At 34.9% G+C, this 14,756-nt stretch overlaps 1 protein-coding gene across 1 annotated transcript; it reads right to left on the bottom strand.

Moving 5' to 3' along the window:
- Positions 1–672: 672 nt before the first annotated feature.
- On the bottom strand, positions 673–12,816 carry traf1 (TNF receptor-associated factor 1). The gene is made up of 10 exons (XM_042729437.1): positions 11,497–12,816; positions 10,939–11,023; positions 10,594–10,692; positions 8,920–9,081; positions 8,052–8,111; positions 7,900–7,968; positions 6,677–7,099; positions 4,718–4,895; positions 2,627–2,775; positions 673–1,243 (listed from the first exon to the last, which is right to left on the bottom strand). Exons 1-10 carry the CDS (start codon positions 11,709–11,711, stop codon positions 1,025–1,027), a joined length of 1,659 nt encoding a protein of 552 aa, XP_042585371.1. The 5' UTR covers positions 11,712–12,816; the 3' UTR covers positions 673–1,024.
- Positions 12,817–14,756: the final 1,940 nt, after the last annotated feature.

A 14,756-nucleotide genomic window follows, 5' to 3' on the forward strand; every position in this document is an offset into this window, starting at 1 on the left:
TATAAGAAACAAATCCATCCATCATTTTCACTTTAAATTGTTGCTTCTGGCCAAAATAATCCATAATAACACTTCCTGCAGTGATAAAGTCAATTCCCTGCTGTCCTCTCACATCTAAATCCACCAACATATTTGTTTAAAACTGTTTCGGACTGTAAACGTTGCTTAATCTGTGCACATTTCTTTTAACTTTGTCACTTGAGAAAGCAATAGAGGCCTTTATATTTTAGTCAAAAACAATAGTTTAAAGTTTTGATGGATTTGTTTCTTATAAACATGCATCTTTTTGCTTCACAAGGCATTAATTAATGGACTGGAATGGAGAGGATTACATGTGGATTATTCTGATGTTTTAATCAGCTGTTTGGACTCTCATTCTGACGGCACCCATTCACTTCAGAGGATCCATTGGTGAGCAAGTAATGAAATGCTAAATTTCTCCAAATCTGTTCTGAGGAAGAGACAAACTCATCTATATCTTGTATGGCCTGAGGGTGAGTGAATATTTAGATGAACAATTTTTTAAAGTTAAATCATAAATGCAAATAATATTGATTGTTCTAAACTTTAAAGAGATAAATCACCACAAATATTTCAAAGCATCATAATTTATCTGCAATGTTGAGACATGTACTAGTAAGCAGATAAACCATGCTACGAGGAAACCAAAAACAAGGTAGTAAACACATTTTATTTATTATTACTTATAAAACATGAAAACAGGCAGAATGATGTTAAAAATCCAGAAGAGTTCATTCCATAATAAATAAAACAGCAATACATCCAAAATAACACAAGAAAGAATCAATGTTTAATACATTAAGAGCCAGGTGTCAATCTAAAAATATTCTTTTATTCATGTACACAAAAAACCAAACTGCAACCGAGACAAAACTCTTCAACTTTTCAGTTCATAAATATTTCTGGATTTGTTTCTCTGCTCTCCATATTCATTTTGTCTGCATCCAGAATTTTTATGCTCCCTTAGGAATCCAGTCCTCTTTAAAAGCCAGGCCTTCATGCTTCAGGAGGAGGTGTCCACCACGCACTTGATATAGATGGTGTCATCCTTGCAGTAGGCATGCTTAGTCGACCTCATTTTCCCCAGAGGGAAGAACAGGGGGCACCCGCTGGCCACATTCATCTCTGAGATGGGGCGGTGGAAAGATGCAGAGGAGAGGTCGGGACGGAAGGCGTCGATGACGTGCTCCCTCTGGTTCTGATCTATGAGAAAGAACGTGACCTGCCAGGCACGTGCAGGAGATGTCAGCAGAAGGTCACGGAAAATGCTGATGGCACACGATTGGGAACCAAAGCTGGTTCGTTACAACAGAAGCCACTATTAAAGGGGTCATATCATACATTTATTATTTAATTCTTTATCCTGAGGTACACTCAGTAGGTTTTTTGCACCATAAATAGCTGTGATTTAGTTTTGAGCACTTTGAATGTAATCACCTGCTTTTTGCTGCATTGTCTTTAACAATTCTAAATGATTTCTTTTAATGTGAAATTGAATGTGAAAAATGTGAGTTTTAAGTGTTTTTAACTGCCTTGAATAGCAGAATCATAAAGCAATCTAAACTAAAATGTGCCACTCAATTCGCTAGAATCAGACTGAAATGCATTTAACTGTTCTTTTTTTCTTTTTTTAAATTTGGCTCAAAAAGTATTACCAACTATAAAAACAGGACATTTTCTGCTTTTCTGACATATGTCTTCATATTAGGTGTACTAAACACGCACACATGAGACGGTAACGCCCTTCAGTGCTCACTTCTGAGTGCTCACTTCAAGTGTTCGGCCCTCTTGAGAAGAACATAATGATGCTCATTTTACAATGATAATCACTGCAAGACAGAAGCAGGACATTTTCACATGTGAACAGCATTTTAATCAATCAGGACTTAGGGACACTGTTATTTTAGTACTATTTATGTAGTATATTTAGTATTATTTATATTAATATAGTATTTACTAATATAATTAATTAGCTTTCACTTAGTCATTTTTGCTAGATGTTTTAATTATCTATTTAGCTTTCATTTATTTTTATTTAGTTTAAGTAATTTAATACTTATTACATTTTATTTTTATTTTATTTAGTTAAAAGGCATTATATTTAGTTAGTTGTCAAGGCAACATTTCAAGTTTCAGTTTTTCCATTTATTTTTTATTGATATATTTATTTGATATATTTTATTTGAGCTTTATTTCAATTTAAAAAAAAAATTAAGAATATGAATCTAGAAAAGATAATTTAGGTTTTGTGTTCAAAAATAAATCAAAAGGATCAGATATTGCAAGTAACATAGTGATCAATTTGGATTCATTATTCTAAACTCAGCATTCAAATTCAAATAATTTGAACAAATTGTCTTACTGGACTGGGAAGAACATTTTGAGTTCCTCATTTACATTTGAGTTCAATATATCTGCAGTAGAATTTCATAATACATCAAAGCTTTCTATTTCAAAAGATCAAGGATAATTTGATTTGTCATGATATGACTCCTTTAATGTATGAATTTGCAATGTAAGCGTCATCATTAGCTAAGAGACAACACAGATGTTCAGAAAAGGATTGATTGGTTCACTGATTGACAGCTTGATTATAGCGTTTTACCTTGTGTCTGAATGGCCATGAAAGAATGGCGTCGTATTCTCCTTTCATTATAACAAAGAAAAGAGAGATGTGTGTTCCCTTTCCGACCCCATCTCCGTTCAAGTAGAGTCGCATGCACACTTTAAATCCATACCTGGCAGTGTAGAAAGCTGAAAAACACAATGCATTGTCATTTTTTTGTGAAGCGTGATGGGCTTTAGTTAAAACTCTTAAAAATAGCAGCCGATAACCAGAGAGCTCCTTTCATCTAGAAAATCAAATGCATGGCTTCCTTTTTCTGACTGTTGTATTGGAAGAACAGTTATTCTGATATCCTGTTCCGTAACGACGTGAAAGAAAACAAGTCAATGAAATTACCTTCTGTTCTCTTTCAGTCGTTCTCTTTCTTGGTCTTGTTGTCTATTATGGTTGTGTTCATGCAGACACATGACTACTGGGCAAACAACCCCATTTCAGCCTTTATAACTGCTTCACATTTGCTTTTTTTTTTCGCTTTCCCTTTCGCTGGTACCAACTCAATTTTTAGCACTGGTCTTATGAATGAGCATCGATTCTACTTCAATATACGACAACAACTAACATTCATTCACCACAGCTCTTCTGATGAGACCAGACCAATGCATTAAAGTATTCAGTGCTGGCAAAACAGTTTTGCCTTGGCACAAAAGTGAGAAGTGATTGTCAACAATATATTGATTATGTCAACTGAAACTGCAAATGGAACATGCTTAGAAAAATAAGGCCCAGGGGACCAGGATATTTTCTGAATCACAAGGTGGCCTGTTCCCCACACAAACCATCATGTGATTTAGAATATGATGCACAGATCATATGGGCAGCCCTTGGTTACAGGTAAAACAACAGCCTGACTTGCAGCACATCTAGTTTAGCCCTAATTCCTAAACAAATGATTCATTTACACCAGTTCTCTTTATTGAACCAAAAACACTCAGCGCAACCAGTGAAGTTCAATTCACAAACAAATGATTCTTATGAGCCAGTTCTTGTAATGAATGACTCTAGAAGACTCACTAACTCAGGAATTGCCATTTGAATCAATGTGATGGATCTGTTGCTTAATGAACTTACTAAATCCATCACTGAATCACTCACTGAATCCATTCACAGTGTTGACTGAATCAACATCAAGTCACCATAATTTTTAAATGCTGGAATATTTTTAATACGATAGATAGATAGATAGATAGATAGATAGATAGATAGATAGATAGATAGATAGATAGATAGATAGATAGATAGATACCCTAACCCTACCCCTTACAGAAAATCTGTTTGTATTGTTATACATATATTTTTTTGTGTGTGTATATATATATATGTTGTTTTTTTATCACAATGTCAAAAATTTCAGGTTTTACTATCCATGAGGGTACATTTTGTCCCCTCAATAAAGCATAAACAACTACTACACTAGTGTAGTGTGTGTGTGTGTGTGTGTGTGTGTGTGTGTGTGTGTGTGTGTGTGTGTGTGTGTGTGTGTGCATAAATGCACATTTTTTATATATATACATTTCATACAGTTTCTTTCAAGTTTCTTATACAAATAAGATGATGATGATGATGATGATGATAGATAGATAGATAGATAGATAGATAGATAGATAGATAGATAGATAGATAGATAGATAGATAGATAGATAGATAGATAGATAGATAGATAGATAGATAGATAGATAGATCTGGGAGATGAATGTATATACATAACATATATTAAATATATAATATATGTAATCTAAAAATCTAATGTATAGAATCTCATCTATATTAAATTTGTAACACAACAAGACTATAAATGTCAGAAACATTCAGTCTTGGTATGTTACTATCCTCATTTACCCTCCTGCATTCTATACTTTTATGACTGACTTTCTTCTTTCCAGATTCAGGTTGTAGAAAGAAGAAAGTCTAGTTAAGAGAGTTTGAGAAGAAAGTCAGTTATACAGGTCTAGAATGGCATGAGGATAAATGATAACAGAGTAAATGAGAGTAAATGAGAGTAAATGATCGAATGCTTATTTTTATAGAACTCTGCCTTTTAGAGCAGTACAGGAGAGATATGTGCTTTAGTACCTGGCGAGTACTGACTGATCTTTTCGCCGCTGGCAGCCTCTCTCAGTCTCTGGCTGACATCACACAACCGCCAGAGAAAGGTGCCATCATATGAGATGTCCTGCTGGGCGCTGATACACTGCTGCAGTGAAGTGATGTGAATGTCTTTCCTGACCAGTCTCTGCTGCTGTTCCGCTACCTAGAATGTGATGGAAAACCATTATCATGGATGAATCACCCAAAGGTACAGATTGGCTCACTGCAAAAGCGCAATATTAATGTATCATAATGGACCTTCAGAGCTGGTTAAGGTCGGCAGCCTTGTGTGAGACACTTCGAAATACAGAAAAAGAACGAGATGGCGACATCCTATTAGACACATCCTTTTTTTTTTTCCCTCAACCGCACTTGGAGAATTGTCACACAAATCTATTTTCTACCACTCATTCCCTTCTCATCCTTACTTCAACTTATCTCTTCATTTTCAGTATTTCAGGAGTGTCATCTCGGTTCCCGTGTGTTAAATAACCCCTCCAGGTCGAGCGTCAGAATGCAGCCGTAATCATTTGTTATCACCTCCCGGTGTTAAAATGAGCACAGGGACAAATAAATGATCATTTCAGATCTCCCCAAAAGAATACCTTTGTTAGTTTTATGTGAGTCCTTATTTAAAGCATAAATTATGCAACCCAGCAGCTACAAACAAAAAACACATCACAGGAAACAAATGTTTTCCAGAGATTCCTATAGCATTTCAGCTCTTTTGTAACACAGACACATTCATTAGCTCCAACCATATTGTAGATTCACAGCATGAGATCAACACGTACTTGCAAACTGCAAGGACACATCAAAGTAATGAAATCTGCTGTTGCAATTTACACCCAGTGAAAAGCAAGTACTTTGATTTTAATAATCTAGGATGGAAATAATGTGATATCAGGGTTGTGCACCATTCAGAACTGCACTGATTTCCTGATATTTGAAATGAGGCAGCAGTATGCACAGTTGTAATTTGAATTTTGAATTTAGATAGAATTACAATAAAGTGAAATTAATATATCTACTGTAAGTGTAGCTTTTAATAATACTGGTCATCTTCTGTATGAATTAACCATAAACATGTTATCTTACACACATTTCAAGAAACAAATTATGTTTAACTGATGTTTGAAAAGCACAATTTGCATTTAATTTGTATTCATTTTATTTAATACATAAACCTGCCATATTTAATTATCAATTAATACAATTTTTGAATACTGGAGACAATGTGATGGATTTATGGATATTTGTGGTGGTGAATAAAAAATTGTCAATTATTTAGATAATGTTGAACTTTGTTTTGTGAAATAGACTTTTGTTCAAATGTTTTGGGTAAGTTTTTTCTTTTTTTTAATTAATACTTTTTTTCATCAAGGATGCATATAAAATGCATATATTAAATATAAAATAAATGCTGTTATTTGAACTTTCTATTCATCAAAGAATCATGAATAGGATAGGATTCCCTATATATATATATATATATATATATATTTAAAACATTTAGAAATCATACAGACTTTTGAGTGGCAGCATATGGATATTAAGTTAGGAAAGATTTTTTCTACAAACACAGAATAAACAAACATGCATAATTATTTAAAATTAAATGTGTCTGACCATAATTCGGTAAATGTTTCTTCCTGTTATTCTATTTATTTTAGACCATCACCAAAATACTATTTCAAAAATAATTCAAGAAGGAATCAGAAAAAAAAAAAAAAACTTTTTGCAAAAAAGGCATTGCAATTCAAATTGTTAAACTGGTGGACATGACTAACAGGATATTAGCAGATAATTTGCATGTGTGCATCAGTGTGGCAGCACCACCGCTATGTAATTTCATCAACTGTACAGTGTCTAAAAGTTCCCTAGGTGTTTAGTTGAAAATCCCACACCATTAGTGTCATGAAACAAATGTATTTTAATATTTACCTTGGTTTCCAAGTGCTGAATGAGGTGTTGACTGTTGTAATTGTCCCTCTCCAGTGCAACCACACTGATCTGCGTCTTCTCCACCTCTCGGTTCAAAGCTGAGATGATGTTCTCCAAAACCTGCACTCTCTGCTGTAGAGCGTCCAGTTGCTGGCCTACAGCAAGTTCAACCTGATCGTCGTGGAGACTGAGGGCCTTATCACTCACTCCTGGATCCCCTCCGTCGGTCTCAATCTCACACTCACTCTGAGAAATGTGGGAAGCACCACACTGTCCAGGCTGAAGAAGATCAGGGCTTTCATGGTGGCTTCGCTCAGCTGAAGAATTCACGGTACGCTGAAGAGCTCTGGTCACAGCCAAGAGAAGCTGTAGATGGCCAACATGGCTGCAGGATTCATGCTCTTTTACTTTGTCTGCATTGCCCTGAAAATAAAATGTTGCAACAAAACTGTATCTTTCCACAAAACACTACTTTCTCCATTGCAATAACACTGTAATGAGAATGTTTTCAGAGAATATAACATTTTATTTATTGTATTTTTTTGTTACACCATTAATGATTTTGTTTGTTTATTTTCCAGGCCAAAAATCAAAAGCAAATTTTTCAGCAAAATTTTTGAAATTTATACAGGAATAAACACAAAGGTATTATTTTTATAATAAAAAAGTATAGTACGTAATTATTTTATGTGATTTTTTTCAAACCTTTTTTTTTAAATGATTCCCCTTAAATTTAGAGCATATCTTTTTTCCTGCAAAATATTTGTGTTCTCTGTCTAGCTAATATAAGAATATTAAAGAAAAAGATTAAGATCAATTTAAATGTATTTATAAGTACTTTTCACAATCAATATTGTTCCAAACAGCCATACAACCCAAATTAACATTTAGAAATATTTTTTTTATATAAAACTATAAGACTATCTATATATAAATATATCAAGCTATATAAATATTCTATTAATTATAAAACTATAAATACATCAAACTATATAAATATTCTATAAATTATAAAATGATATACATTTTTATTTGTTACTGTTAAAATACTTTTAATGTTTTCATTTTAAAAGTTATCCTCTCAATTTTTCTGTATACCATTTTTTTTTAAATGTGGCTCAAATGTATAAAAGTTTCTGCTCAGTATAAAACTCTGTTCCACAAAACTATATACAGTAATACATCATGATTTACATAAATAGTTGTGTTCTTAAAATGCCTACCTTAAAGGGACAACCAACGTCTAAGAAAATGCATGGCTCCTTCTTTTTTGAGCTGCCAGGGTGATTATTCTACAAAGGAAACACAGTATCATACTTTAGAATTGTTCTTGTTTGTACATTCACTTTCAGGATACAATATTTAGTGATTCTACCTTTTGTCGTTTATCTGTCTTCGTCGTCTTCTTATCAACGGAACTGGGACAAACATGCTTCTGTGAAAAAATTAGGAAATGACACTTTCACTAACAACAGTAATGAAAGTTTTGCTCAAATCATTTTGTGCCACAAACTTCCCAAAACATCTCATTGAGAACTTTTATCTTAATTTGAAGCGTGAAGCACATTGCATTTGAAGATATCTTGACTAATGTGTTGCGTTTGATGATTGATGTTTAAATTCACTGGATTGCTGCTTTTTTTCCCTTCTTTTTATTCCTCTAATCCATGTCCCTGAGTGCAGGTCCCGATGGGTGAAATGGAAAAGAAAGTAATATGGGACAGCAGTAAACACTGGAGACTCCATGTGTGGCTTAAAACCGAGCCATGGGGCTTTAAGCAAGGGCACGCTGACCCAAAACCACTTTAGCAACAACAAAAGAGGCTGAATATCTTGCACTATTCACACAATATCGCCCATATATGATACTGTACATGTATATGTGATTTGCACAAATATATTGTTTGTATTTTGGTTTTTGAGACATATTCTATATAATTGTTTTCCAATAAAATATCCAAACATACTTAAAAATTCCACTGAGAAGCAAAATATGTGTATGACAGTCTTGCGTTGATGGAAAATATACTGAATTAGGTTTATTTTTATTACGTTTGAAGAATAAATCTGACCAAACAAAACAAGCTGTTGCCTTAAGAAAATAACATTTTAATTTTGAATTTTCTTATATAATTTTGCTTCTAAAAACGTATCTTGTTTAAAGGATCTCAATGAATTTAGATAATATAAACAATGCAAAAATACTGATTTGGAAAATAATATTTGGCAGTCTCTAACCCTACCTGGAGCTCTCTCAGTGTCAGGGCACCTGAACAAGAGGGACATGTGGTCTTGTTGTTGGGACAGCCTCTCTCCAGATGTGTAGCCAGTGATTTCCTCTGCACCATTAAGCCACAGCCAATGTTGCAAGGGATCAGGGCATATTCACACTGACTCTGATGGTCCTGTTGAATGAGTCATTGAGCATATTAAAGGGATAATTCAAATAAAACATGAAAATGTATTTAATCTCATGTCACATCTGTATGCTTTATTTCTTAGAAAAACAAGACTTTTGTCATCCAAGAATCTTCAGTAGCTCTTTTGCATGTAAGGACAGTTCATAATGAGTATCCAAAAAATGCCTATCCTGAAAAAAAGCACCATACCAGTTCAATTTTAGTAAATATTTTTTTTGGGTCTGTTCCTCACATAGATTTATTTTTTGTCTTTAAAAGACTTATTTTTCTGCTTTAGTAATGGTGTTTTTGCCAGGTTTAGAGCTTGGCGGTCACTGTGAACTGTCATTGTATGAAAAAAGCTGTATGAAGATTCTTCAAAACATCTCAGCGGATGGATCTGGAACAACATGAGGGTGAGTAAGTAATGACAAATTATTTTATTTTTGGGTGAACTACTCCACTAAGCAAGTATGATTACTACAAATTACATAATGCTACTTTAGTTCTATACACTTAACCACTAAAACTTATTATGCTTTTGATCATATAGTTTCCACTGAAAAACATAAAATCTAAAGCCCAACCTACATGTTTCTATTGTAATAGGGAGCTTGTGAATAATACGGTATTCTCAAAAGGCTTTCAGACTCTCTTGAGTACAGAAAGAAGGTAAAAACATAAAAGACTTCCATTAGGCAGCCACGAGGGTCAAAGTCATAGAACATTTTACTCAACAAAACACTGACCTCTAAAAGTTGTACAAGAGGCTTTTCAAATCCTAAAGTATGAGTTTGTTACTACTCAGTCAGACTGAGGACTGATTCACGGCACTGGATAGCATCCGCACAACAGCTCTATGATTAATGCCTTAATGGCTGGTCCGTGTTATGAAATTACCACAAAGCTACCATGTTAGGATTCCCGTAAAACAGCATCTTGTGGTTGTAACCGAGTATGACTGCCTGCTATGAAATGCAGCTATTTTTTAATGAGTTCCTATGATTTAACAATGTGATAACAGAAAAGCCATGGTTGCTAATGTGATCGATACAAGCCCCATAATCCACATTGATTTTGACTCAGTCAAGTGTAAAGGACATTTGAGAGCATTACAGTGTTCTCAATAGCTTTATAGGTCTTACATGAATGTGTAGCAGCCAGTGAACAGCCCTGATCTCTGGTCTTACATTTATTAGCTCAGTGTTCTAATCTGATTTACAGTGGAAAGTGTTAGACTTTATCTGATGGCTCAGGAAGTGGCATACATGTGCGATCTTCACATCATGTCCTGTGAAGTTCAAAACAAGCATTTCCCATGCTATAAATAAATACATAATTCAGAAAATCTCACAAATCGAGTACGGCCTTGATCATTCATCTGCTTACATGGTGTAGTGTAAAGTCACAGCATTACAGATCCATTCAAGTAACTACATCGCCGATATAGAATAAGTCTATCTCTAATCATTTTACATTTCCGAAAGGTAAATAAACTGAATTTCTATAGAAAAGTACCTCAAAGTTCTTCAGGGTGCTTCTCCAGGGGCAGCCATGGTTGGCACAGTGGACTTTCAGATCCAAAATTTCCTTATTAATAGCTGCATCGTTGAAGAACTGTGGTTTAAACAATAGGGGAAATTATGACAACTTTCCAAACATGAGTCACGATGCTTCCACTGTCAAAATCAGACCTTTGACAGGTTTGAAAGTGAACACGCCTCTGTAACCATCACATATTTTATCAAGAGATAGATAGATAGATAGATAGATAGATAGATAGATAGATAGATAGATAGATAGATAGATAGATAGATAGATAGATAGATAGATAGATCGATCGATCGATGTAGTTTTGATTACTTGGTCAAGAGTCAGTACACTAGTGTCATTCTCAACACTGGGATCTTCTTCTTTACATTTTGTGCACACAAGGTCCTTGTTGTTTCTGTATGAAATAGTGAAATATAAGCATTCATTAATAGCATTCATTTATAACATTTTAATAAAACATAGCGTAGCAGTTTGGATGTTAGTTTCACTTAGCTGTATTTTCTCACTTTATATTAGCTAGCCAACGTTTATATATATATATATATATATATATATATATATATATATATATATTATATATATATATATATATATATATATATATATATATATATATATATATAGCCCACATACATCAGCATCTATACACCTTTTTAAAATTTCATGTTGTGTTTCTATATTTAGGTAACTATTCAGTGATCATAAGCCAGGCTAGTTTTTATTATTATTATTTTTTTTTTATTATTATGTAATTATTTTTTTTACCATAGCTTACAATTACTATCAAAACCGAAAATAATGTCTTGCCAACCATGTCCTGTGTGTTGTCATGAAACTGCGGCTGTTCTACTTGAACGCTTCTCTTACCTGACCAGCCAGTTGACGCACGCGAGGCAGTAGCGGTGACCGCACACCGTTTGACGCGCTTTATTCAAGACATTATTACAGTTGCTGCACAAGTACTTCTCCTTAGGGACTTCATCGCAGATGCTCTGAGGGAAACCCGACGGGTACTCGTTCTCACCCGGTGTGGACGAAACCCCGTTCAACGACGGGTCTGAAACAGCTGATCCAGAAGCCATTGAGGTTTTTGATGAAGTGTCTGTACCAGCAGCAGGTTATGATGACATATTGATATGCTTTTGACTTTTTCGTGATATACCCACGGTAGAAAAACACCACGGGGTTCCCCCTCTTCAAACACCCGGAAATATTATCGCGCTGTTTTTCCGCCCACTTATCATGCACATTGTTACGAATCTTGCTAATAATAATTAGGGGAAAAGTCTACTAAATAACAAGAGAAAGAAAAAAAGGCGTGGAGTTATTGTTAAATTATAGGCTAAGTGAACGTGACAGAAACACGTTTCACTGTGGCTCTGTCTGAAAACCTAGTGAGGGTACTAAAACTAGGAGACTACTGTTAGTTAAGTTAAGCAGCTCACTAGCTCGACCCCGCCTACAGAGCGTTCACACACAACGCGCGTTATTCTCAAAAACAAAAGAAGCGAGCGGCCTCCAGGGGGTTTTGTTTAACTGAACTATTTTTCATTTGTTTAAAACGCTGTTATGGCTCGACGCTGCGGCCAAAGTCTGACCTGATAAGATGCATATAAAAGTATAGCTCAAAACCGAGTCTTAAAGTGAAGCCACTGTAGGCTATATCTTTCCCTAAAGTATTCGTGAATAAATATGTGAAATTATATTTGCAATGAGTCAGTTTCACTAAATGCCTTGCATTCTGAGTAGCCTAATCCGATCTCTGTGAACCAAAATATTATGAGCCGAGAACCGATTCACGAAAATGAATCTGATTTCCCGTAACTACAATACTGCCATTTAGGATAGCGCTGACGATGTCCAAAAGTGTTGTCTAGGTAGGCAGCTCACTAGGTGTTGAGCCGAAGTCTCTCTCTCTCTCTCTTCTCTCTCTCTCTCTTTCTCAGAATTTGGCCGTCATATCCGTCAACACGGAAAGTCCCTGTTTGAAAAACTACCTGCGGTTCCAATGTGGTGGACACGTTTCACGGCTGTTTTTATTTTTCATGCTCAGCCGTCTCTGTTAATAATGAAAGTGGCGTGTCGGACACGTCATAAATTATGGAACCGTAAAGAGAGAAAGTGAGACAAAAAACAAGTATTATGCCATTACTTAAAAGTGACAGTTCCTGAGGTAGCCTATTTAAATAGCCTACTCTTCATCCTGTTTTCCTCTTTTGATTATCATACATGACCTTATTTAAAGTAGGCTACTGTATAGAAGCAATAATACTTTAATACTATTATTTTATTATTATTATTAATATAATGATAACAGTAAAACTATATATTGATCCTTGTGTATTAACATTTTGCCTACTCAATAATCCCAGTCCTTTGTGCAAACCAGTGAACTTTTTCATTTAATTAGGTTTTGACCAAAACGTGTTTCTTCTGGTGATGAATAACACAGAAACCATACAGTGACACTCTGCTGTGTCATTTATTCTCTGCATGTAGAACTCATCTTGTTTGGATCTCTGACCTTCACGCTTGGAATATTTGCCTTTATAATTGTCCTAAAGACTTAATGCTTCACTTAAGCACCATCCACTCGCCTACAGAATAAACTATCGATCTTGTTAATCATATGAGCATCATTTCATTTCAAGAGAAAGTGGAAAAAACCCTCAGAAGACCCTTGTATTTGCTCACTACTCAAACAGGAATCTCCCATTCAAATAGCAAGCTGCAAAGAAAGTCGCGCAAACTTCACAGTCAGACTAGTCATAGAGTTTACGGTCACATTTACTTACTATACAGTGGGTGCCAGAAGTATTTTTTCTCTTAAACCTGTAAATGTCACTGGGTTGCCAAATATTCATTTCAAAAGCCGCAGATAATTGCTGATAAATGATGAGTGTATGTTGGTCTGTAAAAGATTATGAGATGATACATACTGTCTAAACTGAGCCAAATCAGAAGACAGCTGATTAGATGGTGTAGGGGGTTAGGGGGAGAGAGAGAGGGGGATATTTTTTTTTATAGAGGGGGGTAGTGGGGGGTTTTTCTATATGTTTTTAGGGGTTTTTGTGTTTTGTGTAAATATTTTCACCTCTACAAGGGACATTCTTCACCTCAAATCAATTACTTTGTAATAGGAGAGCAGGGCTATGCTGGCCTGTTTTTCATTAAACAGCAATCACATGAGGGACAAGTGCATCAAAATGACTGCAGCAGGTGGCTGGTGAGGGGCCCGAGAGCTTTCTGTGGAAAAAGAAGATGTTTGTACCCTCATGAATCACTGTGAGAAGATGCAATTCAATAATACAGAAACCTTATGATGCAAAAGCTTAAAATGCGAAGGGCCTTATCGATCGGGCTGTTCGGGAGGCCCCAAACGGTGTTGTGTGTGCTGAAAAGGAGAGGTATAGGGCAGCATCTTCTGTAAATCTGTCTGGGAGGAAGACAAGTATGGGCGTTAAAGATATTGGGGAATGGAGATAAGGAGCAAGATGTGTTTATGACTTGCTGAGTGTTGAATATCTGAAACGTTCCATCAGCACGCCTCTCATTCTGATGCATTTCTCACTTGGTTTTGATCCTGAGTTCTGCTGAGTAGATGCACATCATTCTAACACTTCCTGAACCACAGATACTACAGCTGTTCTTGGAAGCCAGATCGGCAGAGTCATTCTTTACATAATAGATAATACATGATTGAATCTCACAAACAGTCATGTGTGTGTGTGTATACAGTATATACGTATATATATGATTACGTATTCTATAATATTGTGAAATATTATTACCGTTTAAAATGTTTTCAAATTTTATAATAATAAGAACCATTATTAATAACAGAGCAGTAAATCAGCATAATAGTATTATTTCTGAAGGATCATGTGACACTGAAGATTTGAATACTGACAATTCAGCTTTGCATCAAAGGAAGAAATTACATTTTGAAATATATTACAATATAAAACAGTTATTTTAAAATGTAATAATATTTCACAATTTTAACTGCATTTTTAGGGTTCGATAAATGAAGCTTTGGTTAGTATAAAAGAGACTTCTTTTTAAAACTAAAAAAATCTTTTTGCAAAAAAAAAAAAAAAGTTTTGAACAGTTGAGGATAGTAAATC

This window comes from Cyprinus carpio, chromosome B8, assembly GCF_018340385.1.
Source record: "Cyprinus carpio isolate SPL01 chromosome B8, ASM1834038v1, whole genome shotgun sequence".
NCBI classification, from domain to species: domain Eukaryota; kingdom Metazoa; phylum Chordata; class Actinopteri; order Cypriniformes; family Cyprinidae; genus Cyprinus; species Cyprinus carpio.

Bases quoted from the DNA above. Each gene is read 5' to 3' on its own strand.
- traf1 (XM_042729437.1), bottom strand. From the start codon at position 11,711: ATGGCTTCTGGATCAGCTGTTTCAGACCCGTCGTTGAACGGGGTTTCG. The intron at 10,693-10,938 runs GTAATCAAAACT...TTTAAACCACAG, and splicing joins GTGTACTGACTCTTGACCAA to TTCTTCAACGATGCAGCTAT. The intron at 7,100-7,899 runs GTAGGCATTTTA...TTTTATTTTCAG, and splicing joins ACGTTGGTTGTCCCTTTAAG to GGCAATGCAGACAAAGTAAA.